The sequence below is a fragment of the Triticum urartu genome, chromosome 1A, assembly GCF_056163025.1.
Source record: "Triticum urartu cultivar PI428250 chromosome 1A, HENAU_Tu73, whole genome shotgun sequence".
Classification (NCBI taxonomy): Eukaryota; Viridiplantae; Streptophyta; class Magnoliopsida; order Poales; family Poaceae; genus Triticum; species Triticum urartu.
Genome location: NC_141873.1, coordinates 356069370 through 356086370, shown reverse-complemented (window position 1 = coordinate 356086370; position 17001 = coordinate 356069370). Strand labels below are relative to the sequence as shown.

Here is a 17001-nt window from a genome sequence, read left to right as displayed (position 1 = left end):
TCCTATTCACCCATTTGAATTTAATTCCAATGTGTTTGAATCTAAACCTTGCATCCATGCCCACTCCTATTTTCTTGGATTAGACTCATTTTTTATGAGTTTGAGAATATATTCTTTCTCCTACCATCTTCTTTTCTCTCTTTTCTTTCTTTCTTTCTTGTTTTTTTTCTTCTCTGTTTTTTTTCGTTCTAGAGTGAGAGAGAGAGCCCAGCCTAGATCTCAGGGTGGCCCATCCTTTTTCCCCTAAGGCCCGGCTATAGCCTCAGGCCGGCCGGCCCAAGAACCAGCCAAGGCCCGACCGAACCCTAGCCTCCCTGTTTCCTCCCCCTCGCTCCCTCCTCGTCCCTCAACGCCGCTAGAGGGGATCAGTACGCACGCGCTGCACCCCTTCGCTCCCTCGCCGCCGCTCTCTCCCTCAATGCCCTTTCAGCGCCGCCGCTTGCCCGTTTCCCCTCGTCCTCCCTCCAGCGCCGCGCTAGCACACGCCATGGCGCCTCCATCTTTGCGTCGCCTCTCTCCCTTTCCTCCCGTCGCCGTCTTCGGTGGGAGAAGGAGCTCCCTGCTGTCGCTCCGGCCGGCGGAGTCCAAGCCACCGAGGAGCAGCGCAGCTCCTTCCCGTCCTCACATGTGCCAGGGGCCGAGCTCCTCTCGCTGCACCTCTGTTGGCTTCGACATCGACCAGATGCGCCCGACGAGCTCCCCGAGCGAGCTCACCCACGGCCCCTGCGTTCCTCGCGACTCCACTGCCGCTCCGTCCTAACCTCGCGGGACTCCTTCTGCAGCAGACGCCGTCCAGGGCCCTTGCCGCTGTGCCCGCCTGGATCCTTCGCCGGCGGCTAGAATCCGCTCGTCCCGCGCCTGCCTCATCTGTCCCCGCCTCGCGTTGCCCGTCTCGCCTCTGCCTCCTGTTTCTCTACATCGAAGCAGTGCAGAGGAGACCAAGCTCTTCGTCGCCTGCCTCCCTGCGTTGACCACCAAGACCCGAGGTTTCGTGTTGCTTCGTTTGGATGCGTCAAGTTCCTCTACTACCTGTGTACGACTACGGGGTTTCTCCAAGTACGCCACCGGCAAGACCGACGCCCGAACGACTTCATACCAAAACGACAAGTCCTCTCCGAATGTGTGTACGACTACCGTAGCGCCGAAGACTTTGGATGCTCGAACGAGTACCGAACGAAACACCAAGTACCACTATTGCCGAGTATGACTACTTCCGCGATGATACGAGAACAACTACCGTCGACCCTTGAAGCCTTCGTGGATGTCAAGTCCCTCGCCGTGATCCCGAACATCTACGGAAAATCGTGCAACTAAGAACGTGAACGACTACCGCCGCCAAGATCACGAGTACCTCTATCGTTGTCTTGTCCCCCTACTTCTACTACCGAGCGTCCCGAGAATGTCTACTTCCCCTACACCGCATCGAACCTGAACCCCTCCGATAACGCACGCTTCAAAGGTATAACCGCCGAGACGACCTTCCGAGAATGAATGCATGTTGTATGAGATGCTCATGTTCGAACCGTGTCCGAGTTGTCATTGCACGTTCCTCCTCGGTTGCCATGCCGCCGACCCATGGGAAACCCGGTATCCGGGATCACCCCACCATCCTCGCATGATCCGTTCAACCACATTTTCTCTTGCACCGACATCTCAATGAGTTGTCGGATCACCCGGAATGTTGTTGTGGCACCATTTCCGTTGTAGTTGCCGTGGCACCCCTTTTGTTCCGCCATGGCGACCAAATGCTTCATAATGCTCTTGTCAACTTGTAATATAAATTGCATAAACTTGTTCATGTCATCCGCATCATGATAACAACAATTAAAATGTTTAGATTGTTGTTGCAATTCGTTATTTGTTATATCCGGCCCCATTTAAATTGTTCGATGGTATAGTTTTGTTATGCTTCACCTCTTGCCATGTTAATCAACATTTAATATTGTTGAGTACCTAACCGGGAGTGAACTAAATAATTGATGTGGTGTTCCGTCAATATGCAACTCGTTGCATATTGAGCTCCACTTAATTTGTAGGATTGCTTGTGCACTTTGCCATGCCATGCCTCATTAATCCGGACATGCATCATACTTGATTGTGCATCTTGCCATGTTTATGTGATGGTTGTTTACTAGGTTGTTTGCTCTTTTCTGGTGTTGCTTCTTCGGGTTGGTCCCGATAACGTCGCGTTTGTGAGGAACCGTTCGACTACGTCCGTTTGTCTTCTTCAGGGACTCGTTCTTCTTCCTTGCGGGATTTCAGGCAAGATGACCATACCCTCGAAATCACTTCTATCTTTGCTTGCTAGTTTCTCGCTCTTTTGCTATGCCTATGCTGCGATACCTACCACTTGCTTATCATGCCTCCCATATTGTTGAACCAAGCCTCTAACCCACCTTGTCCTAGCAAACCGTTGTTTGGCTATGTTACCGCTTTGCTCTGCCCCTCTTATAGCGTTGTTAGTTGCAGGTGAAGATTGAAGTTTTGTTCCTTGTTGGAACATGGAGATGTTGTTCCTTGTTGGGACGTGTTTACTTGTTGGGATATCACAATATCTCTTATTTAATTAATGCACCTATATACTTGGTAAAGGGTGGAAGGCTCGGCCTTATGCCTGGTGTTTTGTTCCACTCTTGCCGCCCTAGTTTCCGTCATATCGGTGTTATGTTTCCGGATTTTGCGTTCCTTACGCGGTTGGGTAATAATGGGAACCCCTTGACAGTTCGCCTTGAATAAAACTCCTCCAGCATGGCCCAACATTGGTTTTACCATTCGCCACCTAGCCTTTTCTTTCCCTTGGGTTCTGCAGACTCAAGGGTCATCTTTATTTTAAACCCCCGGGCCAGTGCTCCTCTGAGTGTTGGTCCAAACCGAGCGATGTCCGGAGCTACCAGGGGCAACTCTGGGCTGGCCCACCCGACGTCTGGCTCATCCGGTGTGCCCTGAGAACGAGATATGTGCAGCTCCTATCGGGATTTGTCGGCACATCTGGGTGGCTTTGCTGGTCTTGTTTTACCATTGTCGAAATGTCTTGAAACCGGGATTTCGAGTCTGATCGGGTCTTCCGGCTAGAAGGAATATCCTTCGTTGACCGTGAGAGCTTGTCATGGGCTAAGTTGGGACACCCCTGCAGGGATTTGAACTTTCGAAAGCCATGCCCGTGGTTATGGGCAGATGGGAATTTGTTAATGTCCGGTTGTAGAAAACCTGAAGTTGACCTTAATTAAAATACATCAACCGCGTGTGTAATCGTGATGGTCTCTTCTCGGCGGGGGTCCGGAAAGTGAACACGGTGTTGGAGTTATGCTTGACGTAGGTTGTTCTAGGATCACTTCTTGATCATACTTTTATCGACCGTGCTTTGCCTTCTCTTCTCGCTCTCATTTGCGTATGTTAGCCACCATATATGCTAGTCGCTTGCTGCAGCTCCACCTCATACCTTTTTCCTTACCCATAAGCTTAAATAGTCTTGATCGCGAGGGTGCGAGATTGCTGAGTCCCCGTGACTCACAGATACTTCCAAAACCAGTTTGCAGGTGCCGATGTTACCGAGCAGGTGACGCAACCAAGCTCAAGGAGGAGCTCGATGAAGATCTTGTCCTTTATGTTGTTCCGTTTCCAACTGATCAGTAGTGGAGCCCAGTCGGGCGATCGGGGATCTGTGTAGCTTTTGGGGTAGTCTTCTTTTATTTTGGTTCCGTAGTCGGACCTTGATTGTATTTGGTTGATGTAATGCTTTATTCATGTATTTGTGTGAAGTGGCGATTGTAAGCCAACTATGTATCTTTTTCCCTTATGTATTACATGGGTTGTGTGAAGATTACCTCACTTGCGACATTGCTTTGAATGCGGTTATGCCTCTAAGTCGTGCTTCGACACGTGGGAGATATAGCCGCATCGAGGGCGTTACAATTGCACCGCGCCACCATCCTGCCTCAGCTCGTCCTCTCGCGGATGAGAAAATTGGGGGCTCACAGGGCAGATGCACTGCAGAGGCCACGATCCAAGCCGCCCCTCAAGCCGGGCGCACGCACATCCAAGATCTGGCCTGAAACGCCACAACAAGGCGTCGTCAGAGGAGGGTGAGCTGGACACGACCACACCGATCCAGAGCCCGAAGCCCCGACGCAGATCCATGCAGCCCCGTCAAGCTGCCGCCGAGCTCGACCCTGTAGCAGGCTACCGCTTTCGCGGCTACACCATAGGCTCAACCAACCCCCTTCCCTGCGTGCAAGCACGACCACCAGGAGCCCATGTGCAGTCGTGCCATAACCGGCCGATGAACGCGAAGTAGCTCACGGGCAAGACGGTCTGGGAAATCGAATCGTCCAACTGCTGCAGATTGAGGGCGGTCACATCGATGAAGGAGAAGAGAAAGATGGGGTCAACAGAACGAACGCCATGGGCTGGGAGGGAGGGAGGGGGTGGATCAGAAGGGCTCGTGGTGTGTGCTGGAGCCACGGATAGAGAGAAGAGCAGGAAGAAGAGCAGCGCTGATGGGTGGAAGGGCGGTGGATGGATGGATAAAGAGAGGAAGGAGAGGAGCGGGAAAGTATCTAGTGCTCCTAGACTTGGGGTGCTCCCGGTGCTCCAAATGTCCGAAAAACATTTTTAAAATGTTCAAAAAATTCTGAAAAAAATGCAACACATCGACGGAACATTGATGTCTCTTGTCACAAAATTTCAAATCAAAATTCGAAACATTGCTCGAGATACAAAAATGACAAATTTTTGTACATAACATAAGTTGGGCTTTAGTTTTGGCCCATTATCACATTGATGTCAAATTTGTCATTTTTGTATCTCGAGCAATGTTTCGAATTTTGATTTGAAATTTTATGACAAGAGACATCGATGTTCCGTTGATGTGCTGCATTTTTTTCAGAATTTTTCAAACATTTTTTTTAAAATAATTCGCATCGGAGCACTGGGAGCACCCTAGGCCTGGGAGTCTTTCCCCGCAGATGTCCACGGCTCCACGCAGTAGTAGTGGTCTCGGTGGGGATTATTGCTATGGATTTTGCTTTTTTTTAATGGCTGCACCCGCCAGACGCTGTTGGAAGTTGCCATTGCTAGCACCGATTGCAGTTTTTCTTCTTCTTAATGAGCACCGATATAATTACTTGATGTTGTTTTATTGTTACTATATAGTTTAATGTTCAAGCCTACAACATCTTATGAATACATCATCAGATACAATAAGTAAAAGTGAGTGAAATATTGGAAAAAATATTTCTACTAAAGAGTGGAGAGAATGTGACAACTGACAACGCTGTATCTTGAAATTTATCTCTTTTTCTTTACAATCCACCGGAAATTTACCTGTAATGGGGAACATAAAAACTTTTGGATTAGTTATTAAACTCTAGAATAGTATACGACAATTTCACCGTCGGTATATCCTGCTAAAAACGGTTACACCATTTCTCTTCCACCCGATGATAGTAACTATTAAGCTGAAGGAGGCGCCATCAAAGGACATCCTATGACTTTCTCAACTTTATATTACACAGTATGGACACCAATAATCCTATTTTTAATTGCAAACACCGAGTATGTCTGATTTGCTTTAAGACAAGGAGTGTTTCAAATTGTTCTTGCTTAAAAGAACATTCTTTTGAATATGTTCACGCTTTTAAGAAATACTCAAAATTACCAAAAAAAATCAAACTCTTTTTAGAAAAATCGTTTAAAATTGATCACAAAATTTTAAAAATTCTCTTTCAAGAAAAAAACATGTGTGAACAAATGTTCATTTTCGAAACATGTTTCAATTCAAATAATTCAAAATTGTTTAATTATTTTAAAAGGAAGAAATATCTGTGTTTTTTTGAAATATAAAATACAAAACCTATTACAAGACTATTCTATGCACCACTACTCTTTCATCAGATGAAGGATGTCAGGGTGGCTTATTTACGTCCACACTTCATACTTCGAAAAGCGATAACATTATAAGCTTATTACTGATGTTTATTAGAATTGTACTTCCTCCGTTTCGAATTACTTGTCACATGTATAGATGTATCTAGATATATTTTAGTTCTAGATACATCCATTTCTGCGACGAGTAATTTGGAACGGAGGGAGTATATAAGAAATGGCGTGTACTATCACCGGGAGTAAGTTTTACGATATTTTTCGCCCGTTGCAAGGCACGGGCATTTGTGCTAGTTAATAATATGGCTGCATACATTATTCAGATGCAGAGGCCGGGAGTACATCCTCCTTTTCTAAAAAAAATAGAAAAACCTGGGAGCGGATATTTGGTTCCTGCGGTTGGATGGCCTCCGCCCCTATTCGTGTCACATTTGGTGATGTCCTTTGTTTTATCCGCGTTGGAGCTGCCCCAAGCCTATGTGTGTTGCTAAGTGCCGTGCTGCTGAGAGATATATCTTGTGGTGGTGTGTTGTGTGTCAGCACTGTCAAGACAGGCATGAGAAGCAGCAGCCCTTGCGATGGGGGTGTCGATCTATCGCTTCGTGTGCCCTACATTTGTATGTTGGCTGGTGACCTGTCTCTGTTGAGTCAATGGAGGTCCTGTGCCTGGGGCAGTGTGGTGATATACATGGACCATGATGCGTCGGGTCAGGTTTTGCATTCCATGTCATTCATGCCATTGCAATTTGCCATCGCCCTGCTCTGCTCCCTGGCATTGTCTCTGGTTCCTGCCTAGTGCTTACCATACAGGCAGCTTCCCCGGAGAAATGTGAGGCCAGCAATCATATATGAAAAGAGAGAAGAAGCGACTAATATTGTTTTCTGAAAAAAAAGCCAGTAATCTTGAGTATTCATATGTCATGATTTGTCATGACATGATAAAGAAAGAAGCCATTACTCAAGTTCAGAGCTGCCTCTTTCATCTTCTTCTCTTCTGAAGTAGTAAGTGATAGATAGAAAACTAGGAGATCGAAGACAATCAAATGATAAAATCAGGTACGAGTAGTGTACTGCATGGACATTCAGAAGAGCTATGGAATTCTGGGGAGCTTTACATGGGTGTGTATGTATATCTCTACTGTACAGAGTTTCCGTTCTTTCTATAACAGCTTTGAAGTTTGAACCAAAACTTGTCGATGCTAATCCTGCTATATCCCGATCAGCAAACTGATGCCAGACGCATCAGCCTCTCAAGTCTCAACCTACGAATCAACAGACGCCATCGTCCCGTCAACGACCTTCTGCTTCTCCTGGCTTAGCTCCCCTGTTGTCAAGACCCCGTACCCAAAATCTTCAGATTTGGGGATTATGTTGGCAGATCGTCGTCCGATCTTTCATGGCGATCTATTTCTGTCTCAGTGTGCTGCAGACAAGGGGGGATATGGTCATGGTGTGGCTCGCTCCTGCTCCTAGTATGCCCAGCGACCTTGCGGTGCCATGCAATGGTCCAGCAGGAACGGGCTGGACTCCGCGCATCCCCGACGCCACGGCGCGTAGCGTCCGAGGGGCGTGTCGTCGTCGAACTCTACCGGCAGCATGCTCCGGCCGCTTGGGGAGCCTTCGCCGGCCTCGAGCTGCAGCGTGCTCTGGCTCGGGAAGCCGTCGCTCGCCTCCGGCTGCGGCCAGCTCTGGCTTATTAGGAAGCCCTCGGCGGCCTCCAGCTCCAGCGTGCTCTGACACGGGAAGCCCTGTCCGTGGCCCGACTCCAGCTTCGGCGTGCTCTGACACAGGAAGCACTGGCCGGCCTCCAGCTGCAGCCTGCTCTGACACAGGCAGCACTGGCCGGTCTGTAGCTCCAGCGTGCTCTGACTCGGGAAGCCTTGGCCGGCCTCTAGCTGCAGCGTGCTCTGGATCGCGAAGCCGCCATCGCTCGCCTCTAGCTGCGGCGAGCTCTGGCTCGGGAAGCCTTCGCCGGCCTCTACCTGCAGTATGCTCCGGCTCAGGAAGCTCTCTGTCACCTTGGAGTCCGCCTCGAATGTCGCCCTCGGATCGCTGTCCCTCATCTCCATATTGGCTGGATTTTGATCAATCTTTGTCAGAAAATGTAGTTTGTGTTGCAACAGCAATACTCAAATCAAAGATTACTGAAGAATTAAACAGAGTCAGATTGAACTGAAGAGGAATGACACCAAGTTTAATTGGGTTATGCCCAACGAGAACTTAAACAACTACTGTACTTCCATTTGCTGATATAAAATATTCAGTTTCTTATTGGATTGTGGACATGTTTCACTTCATTGTCAGAAATTTGAAATTTGTGTTTCTACAGAATTCTTACTGATCAAACAGGAGATTACTGAAGAATCAAACATAACCATTGTGGCATTGTGCCAACATAAGCAAATATGTGTACCAACATAACCCAATTTTCCGTCTAGATTTCGTTGAACCATTTCGAAATTTTTGCCACGCCCAATCCTGTAAACAGGTACTGCATCTGCATTCGCATTTGCAGACACAAGGAATCCAATTTCTTGTCAGGGACAGCTAACTAAACGTGCCTCGATATGAACAGTTAGCTATCAGAGATAGGCGTTTCTACATCGTTCCCATCAAAGTTTACAGATACAGAAACCTCTCAGGCTCTGAAACCAAACAAGATGGGGATTAACCAAGCCAACTTTCCGTCCAGATTCAGTCACCAACTGTCGACTCAACTAGAGGTATCTGGTCCCACGAAAATTTATCGATACAGCAACCTTCCATGCTGTGAAACATAACAGGATAGGTATGACTAACCAAGCCAACTTTCCCGTCCAGATTCAGTAACCAACTAGTCTGAACCCAAAGAAAGGCGGTGGAGGGATTAACCTAGCCTAAATGCCTGTCCAGATTCAGTAGTGAGCAATCAGTTGGCGCACTCGATCGCACCGGGAGGAAGATGCTTACCGTCGAGACGGTCGTGCGGCCATGCGAAGTAGCCCCAGTCCCACCTCTCGAAGTCGTACTTGGGGCGCTGCAGCCTCACCAGCGGCTCTCGCACGGCGGCGGCGAACCCAAGCTCCGGGCCCCTGCATTTCGAGTCACGAACCAAACACCAAGAATCAATTAACCAGGTCCGAAACAGAGACACGTCGAGCAAGAAAGCGAGCAATCCTTTTTTTTCTTGCGAATAAAGCGAGCAATCCTTGAATGAACAGAGCAGGGCAGAGAGGTGCAACAATGGCGGGCGGCGACCGCGAGAACGGAGGCGAGCTCAGCAAGCATCGGCGCGCGGAAGAAACAGAGCAAGATGGAGAGAAACGTTGGAGGACGGAACCAAGAAGGAGGAAAGAATCGAGAGGAAGGATGACCGGCCTGGGAAGGGCGACGCCCGTGTCCATCTCGATCTCCGCCCTGAAGCGGCCGCCGCCGTTCCTGTGCTCCCGCCTCCTGGATGACGGTGACCACGCCATCGCCGGGGACATGCTGCCACCGCTGGACCTCGCCATCGCCGGCGACATGCTGCCACCGCTGCTCATCTCTCGGGATGGCGCTCTCCCTCTCTCTCTGTCGTGCGTGGTGGGCTCTCTCCTGGAGTCGTGCGTGGGCGCTGGGGCAGATATGTATATATAGGAGCAGTTAGAGGAAGAGAGGGGAGGTGTTTGAGGATAGAAGAAGAAGAAAGGGCGGAGGAAGGAAGGGGCGGGAGTTTGTTAGTTGCGGCCGGCCGTTAAAGCAGCTCTAGCACACCCCGCATCCCGCCCCGATCCATAAAATAACTGTCAAAATACAGGTCGGGGCGGAAAAACCATCTCGATCAGATCCTGCATTTTGCTCCGGTCTGTAAAAATTTTTAGGGGGCGCAGCAAAATCCTGACCCCAATCTGGGAAAACGCGGGTTTCCCCCTCGTGGCTGTGGTGCCTTGCATATAAGCGGAAGCAGTTGGTGGGGGGGGGGGGGCATTTCATCCCGCGCTTTCTCCCACCAACCACCTCTCCTCTCCCCCCGGGCGCCGCCGGCGGCCGCCGCCCAAGATTCCGGCGACAGCAGCCGGCAGGAGCACGCCGGAAGGCCGCCACACGAAGGAGGCCTCCCCTCCCTTCCCCTCTGCGTCGGCGGGCCGCTGGATTTGCAGATCTGCGTCACTTCATCGCGGGCCGCCGGATTTGCCTTTTTCAGGCCGCCGGTTGCTGCCCCAGGCGATGGAGTGGTCGGAGAGCCTCTCCCGCAACCCAGGCAAGGGCGCACCGCCGCATGCAGGCACAGATTCATCCGCCCGCCGCCGCCGAAGGTTTGCGGGCATGGGCTTGTCCGGCCGTCCACCGGGCTCGGCGCTTGCGCAGCGTCTTTGTGGCCTGCCGATGCCGCTCATAGAGTGCGACGACTGCCCGCGCCAAGTGCTGCGGCTCACTCCGGGCACGCTGAAGCACCCCGGATGGGTGTTCTACAAATGCGAAAACGACGGGGTACGTGCACTTGCGGTACCTCGTTCGATAGCTCATTCTTTAGTTCAATTGCAGTAGCTCACTTCGAGCTTGCTCAATGTTTTGTGTAGGATGATGGATGCTCATTTTGGTTTTGGGAAGGCCAATGCATTGATTTGTTGATAGAAAGAAACTTAATAGATGTTAGTGCATTCCTTAGTACAATCGAAGGCAATGATGCGGCGGCATGTGAAACTAGAGAGGAAGCAACGTCTACTTCTTTGAAACCAAAGATGAAGAATGAAGAAAGTAAGATCAAGAATCCGCAGATCAACAATGAGTGCATGGAGAAGATATTGCTTCAACTAGTGGGAGCAGTTATGGAAGTTGGAAATCTTCTAAAATGCATACTTGTGGTTCTTGTTTTCTTTGGTTTTGCTATTCTAGCCAAGATTTGGTGATATCTTTTGTATGTAATGTTGTTGCAAAAGAAAAGAAAAGCATTATGCTAGATCAATTTAAGTTGCAAATCTAAACTTTGCGGGCCGGGAGGAGCTACGCCAGATGAGAACCCGCAGAAGCCGACCCGTAAAAAAACATATTCGGCGAATATGCTTTTTTACGGGTCCATTATACAGAGTCTGCATCTATGTCAGCCCGCGTCGGTCCGCAAAAACGGTTTTACGCGAACTGCAAACACACGAGATGCGGGGTCTGTTAGAGTTGCTCTTACGATTGAACCCCCTCACTTTGCCTCTACGTGCCCCTCCTTGTGGTCCACCCTGTGCCCGTCCCGTCTCGTATGCATCATCTGTAAGCCAAATTTAGCTCAAAAAAATGTAAGCTAAATTTGCCTTTTTTTATAATAAAAATAGGTAGGGCATTCTCTACCTTATGCATTCGAAACGGGCTAAATGCCCGAATGACCAAGGTCATTTACATGAAGGTGATGTTAGCACTGCACAGCGTATGCAGTAGGCCACCACCAAACCTACATAGCAAGTTCAGCAGAGGGAGGAATGAAAGGGCTCTATGAAACTATGTGGAGGTTATTACATTAGCCCATGATTGAAGTGTTTCTCTGGTCGTTTCTTCTGGAGCACGCGTACTCCATAGTGTAAGCAGTGCAACGATCTCACCAAAGACACGTCCCTGCCGCCAGGATTCTCCCTTGAAAACTTGCGCGTTCTGAGCGTTCCAGAGAGCGACGATGCATGCCGCAAAGGGAAGGTGCCAGAACTTTCCATGCATAGCTCTCGGCTGCTCTAAGCTGAAGAAATCATGTACTGCTGTCGAGGAGATAGCCAGCTCCTTTAGCCCAACCTTGGTCCACACCGTTTCTACCAGCTTGCATCGGAGCAGAGCATGCTTTATGGTTTCTGCAGCTGGGCATAGGTCATAGCCATTGTGCGTTACAACTTTTACCCAATGTTTTCGTAGCATGTTATCCCTTGTGTTCTGTCTGTCTCTGAATGCAAGCCACAGACAGACACGGTGTTTGTCTAGTATGATCTTTTTCCATATATATGGTGCCAAAGGACAATAGTTCTTCCCCTGGAGCTGAGAAGCTTGTAGAAGTACACTGTCGATAGTTTCCTGTCGTCAGTAATAGGTAGCCTAGTATCTAACTTGCTCACTTGTAGTTGTACATTCCATAAAAAAACCATTGAGTTCTTCCAGTTCTTGAGATGCCAGAAGAGATAGATTCAGGTATAACTAAAGTGTCCAGTTACCATCGTTGTACCGGGAGGCGACTGTGCAGAATTTGGATATGGAGAAGGTGAACAACGTTGGAAAAGCAAATATAAGTCGACCACAATCCAGCCACGGGTCAAACCAGAAGGATATAGCACGTCTGTCTCCTAGCTTGCACTTAGTGGCCTCCAAAATCAACTGTAGGGAGGATTTGAGGCACCGCCAAGTAGCCGTATCCCCACTGTGCTGTTGGGGAACGCAGTAATTTCAAAAAAATCCTACGCACACGCAAGATCCATCTAGGTGATGCATAGCAACGAGAAGGGAGAGTGTTGTCCACGTACCCTCGTAGACCGTAAGCAGAAGCGTTATGACAATGCGGTTGATGTAGTCGTACGTCTTCACGATCCGACCGATCCTAGCACCGAAGGTATGGCACCTCCGCGATCTGCATACGTTTAGCTCGGTGACGTCCCATGAACTCTAGATCCAGCTGAGTGTCGGGGAAGAGCTTCGTCAACACGACGACGTGATGACTGTGATGATGAAGTTACCGACGCAGGGCTTCGCCTAAGCACTACAACGATATGACCGAGGTGGAAATCTGTGGAGGGGGCACCGCACACGGCTAAGAGATCAACTTGTGTGTTTATGGGGTGCCCCCTCCCCCGTATATAAAGGAGTGGAGGAGGGGAAGGGCCGGCCCTCTATGGCGCACCCAAGGGGGGAGTCCTACTCCCGGTGAGAGTAGGATTCCCCCTTTCCCTTGTTGGAGTAGGAGAGAAGGAAGGGGAAGAAAGAGGGAAGGAAGGGGGGCCCACCCAATTCGGATAGGTCTAGGGGGCGCGCACTCCACCTTGGCCTTCCTCTCCTCTCTTCCACTAAGGCCCAATAAGGCCCATATACTCCCCGGGGGGTTCCGGTAACCCCCTGGTACTCCGGTAAATGCCCGAACTCATCCGGAACCATTCCGATGTCCAAACTGAAGGAAATATGCCCTAGAGGCAATAATAAAGTTATTATTTATTTCCTTATATCATGATAAATTTTTACTATTCATGCTAGAATTGTATTAACCGGAAACTTAGTACATGTGTGAATACATAGACAAACAAAGTGTCACTAGTTTGCCTCTACTTGACAAACTCGTTTAATCAATGATGGTTATGTTTCCTAACCATAGACATGAATTGTCATTTGATTAACGGGATCACATCATTAGAGAATGATGTGATTGACTTGACCCATCCGTTAGCTTAGCACGATGATCGTTTAGTTTGTTGCTATTGCTTTCTTCATGACTTATACATGTTCCTATGAGTATGAGATTATACAACTCCCGAGTACTGGAGGAACACTTTGTGTGCTACCAAACGTCACAACATAACTGGGTGATTATAAAGGTGCTCTACAGGTGTCTCCGATGGTACTTGTTGAGTTGGCATAGATCGAGATTAGGATTTGTCACTCCGATTGTCGGAGAGGTACCTCTGGGCCCTCTCGGTAATGCACATCACTATAAGCCTTGCAAGCATTGTGACTAATGAGTTAGTTGCGGGATGATGTATTACGGAACGAGTAAAGAGACTTGCCGGTAATGATATTGAACTAGGTATGAGGGTATCGATGATCGAATTTCGGGCAAGTAACATACCGATAACAAAGGGAACAACGTATGTTGTTATGCGGTTTGACCGATAAAGATCTTCGTAGAATATGTAGGAACCAATATGAGCATCCAGGTTCCGCTATTGATTATTGACCGGAGATGAGTCTCGGTCATGTCTACATAGTTCTCAAACCCGTAGGATCTGCACGCTTAAAGTTCGGTGACGATCGGTATTATGAGTTTATGTGTTTTGATGTACCAAAGGTAGTTCGGAGTCCCGGATGTGATCACAGAAATGACGAGGAGTCTCAAAATGGTCGATACGTAAAAGATTGATATATTGGATGGCTATATTCGGACACCGGAGTGTTCCGGATGGTTTCGGAGAAAACCGGAGTGCCGGAGGGGTTACCGGAACCCCCCGGGGAAGTATTGGGCCTTAGTGGGCCTTAGGGGAGAGAGAGGGCAGCAGCCCAGGAGGTGGCGCGCCCCCTCCCATGAGGAGTCCGAATTGGACTAGGGGAGGGGGCGCGGCCCCTCTCTCTCTCCCTCTCTTTCCTCTCCCCTTTCCCCTTCCTAGTAGGACTAGGAAAGGATGAATCCTACTCCTACTAGGAGGAGGATTCCTCCTCTCCTTGGGGCGCACCAAGGCCGGCCGGCCTCCCCCCTTGCTCCTTTATATACGGGGGCAGGGGGCACCCAAAGACACACAAGTTGATCAGTTGATCTTTTAGCCATGTGTAGTGCCCCCCTCCACCATAATCCACCTCAGTCATATCGTAGCGGTGCTTAGGCGAAGCCCTGTGTCGGTAGCATCATCATCACCGTCATCACGCCGTCGTGCTGACGGAACTCTCCCTCGAAGCTCTGCTGGATCGGAGTTCGTGGGACGTCACCGAGTTGAACGTGTGCTGAACTCGGAGGTGCCGTACGTTCGGTACTTGGATCGGTCGGATCATGAAGACGTATGACTACATCAACCACGTTCTCATAACGCTTCCGCTTACGGTCTACGAGGGTACGTGGACGACACTCTCCCCTCTGGTTGCTATGAATCACCATGATCTTGCGTGTGCATAGGATTTTTTTTGAAATTACCGCGTTCCCCAACAGTGGCATCCGAGCCAGGTTTATGCGTCGATGTTATATGTACGAGTAGAACACAAAGGAGTCGTGGGTGTGGGTATATACATATTGCTTGCCGTCACTAGTTCATTCTTGATTCGGTGGTATTGTTGGATGAAGCGGCCCAGACCGACATTACGCGTACACTTACGCGAGACTGGTTCTACCGACGTGCTTCGCACACAGGTGGCTGGTGGGTGTCAGTTTCTCCAACTTTAATTGAATCGGATTCAATGAACAGGGTTCTTTCTGAATATCAAAAAGCAATCACTATACCGCGTTGTGGCTTTTGGTGCGTAGGTAAGAACGGTTCTTGCTCAGCCCATAGCAGCCACATAAAACTTGCAACAACAAAGTAGAGGACGTCTAACTTGTTTTTGCAGGGCTTATTGTGATGTGATATGGTCAAGACGTGATGAGATATGAGATGATCATGTTTTTGTAACGAAGTTACCGGCAACTGGCATAAGCCTTATGGTTGTCTCTTTATTGCATAAGATGCAAGCACCAAATAATTGCTTTACTTTATCGCTATGCGATAGCAATAGTTGCAAGAGCAATAGTTCGCGAGACGACCATGTGATGACACGTTGATAGAGATCAAGATGATGGAGATCATGGTGTCATGCCAGTGATGATAGAGAACATGATGGTGCTTTGGAGATGGAAATCAAAGGCACAAGATGATGATGGCCATATCATATCACTTATATTGATTGCATGTGATGTTTATCTTTTATGCATCTTATTTTGCTTAGATCGACGGTAGCATTATAAGATGATCTCTCACTAATTTCAAGGTATAAGTGTTCGCCCCGAGTATGCACCGTTGCGAAAGTTCATCGTGCCGAGACACCATGTGATGATCGAGTGTGATAAGCTATATGTTCACATACAACGGGTGCAAGCCAGTTTTGCACACGCAAAATACTCGGGTTAAACTTGATGAGCTTAGCATATGCAGATATGGCCTTGGAACACTGAGACCGAAAGGTCGAGCGTGAATCATATAGTAGATATGATCAACATAGTGATGTTCACCATTGAAAGCTACTCCATCTCACGTGATGATCGGACATGGTTTAGTTGATATGGATCACGTGATCACTTAGATGATTAGAGAGATGTCTATCTAAGTGGGAGTTCTTCAGTAATTTGATTAATTGAACTTTAATTTATCATGAACTTAGTCCTGATAGTATTTGCATATCTATGTTGTAGATCAATATCTTGTGATGTAGCTCCCCGTTTATTTTTTGATATGTTCCTAGAGAAAAATAAGTTGAAAGATATTAGTAGCAATGATGCGGACTAGCTCCGTGATCTGAGGATTATCCTCAATGCTGCACAGAAGAATTATGTCCTTGATGCACCGCTAGGTGACAGACCTATTGCAGGAGCAGATACAGATGTTATGGACGTTTGGCAAAGCTCGGTATGATGACTACTTGATAGTTTAGTGCACCATGCTTTATGGCTTAGAACCGGGACTTCAAAAACGTTTTGAATACCATGGAGCATATAAGATGTTCCAAGAGCTGAAATTTGTATTTCAGACTCATGCCCGAGTCGAGAGGTATGAGACCTCTGACAAAGTGTTTTGCCTACAAGATGGAGGAGAATAGCTGAACTAGTGAGCATGTGCTCAGAATGTCTGCGTACTACAATCACTTGAATCAAGTGGGAGTTAATCTTCCAGATAAGATAGTGATTGACAGAGTTCTCTAGTCACTATCACCAAGTTACTAGAACTTCGTAATGAACTGTAATATGCAAGGGATAATGAAAACGATTCCCAAGCTCTTCGTGATGCTAAAATCAACGAAGGTAGAAATCAAGAAAAGCATCAAGTGTTGATGGTTGACAAGACCACTAATTTCAAGAAAAGGGCAAAGGGAAGAAGGGGAACTTCAAGAAGAACAGCAAGCAAGTTGCTGCTCAAGTGAAGAAGCCCAAGTCTAGACCTAGTCCTGAGACTAAGTGCTTCTGCTGCAAAGGAAATGGTCACTGGAAGTGGAACTGCCCTAGATACTTAGCGGATAAGAAGGATGGCAAAGTGAACAAAGGTATATTTGATATACATGTTATTGATGTGTACTTTACTAGTGTTTACAGCAAACCCCTCGGTATTTGATACTAGTTCAGTTGCTAAGAGTAGTAACTCGAAACGGGAGTTGCAAAATAAACAAAGACTAGTTGAGGACGAGGTGACGATGTGTGTTGGAAATGATTCCAAGGTTGATAAGATCACCATCGCACACTCCCGTTACCTTCGGGATTAGTGT

At 48.2% G+C, this 17001-nt stretch overlaps 1 protein-coding gene across 1 annotated transcript; it reads right to left on the bottom strand.

The window, feature by feature from the left end:
• Positions 1 to 6902: 6902 nt before the first annotated feature.
• LOC125511296 (uncharacterized) lies at positions 6903 to 9539 on the bottom strand. Its single transcript, XM_048676628.2, has 3 exons — positions 9238 to 9539; positions 8830 to 8951; positions 6903 to 7954 (listed from the first exon to the last, which is right to left on the bottom strand). Exons 1-3 carry the CDS (start codon positions 9399 to 9401, stop codon positions 7350 to 7352), a joined length of 891 nt encoding a protein of 296 aa, XP_048532585.2. The 5' UTR covers positions 9402 to 9539; the 3' UTR covers positions 6903 to 7349.
• Positions 9540 to 17001: the final 7462 nt, after the last annotated feature.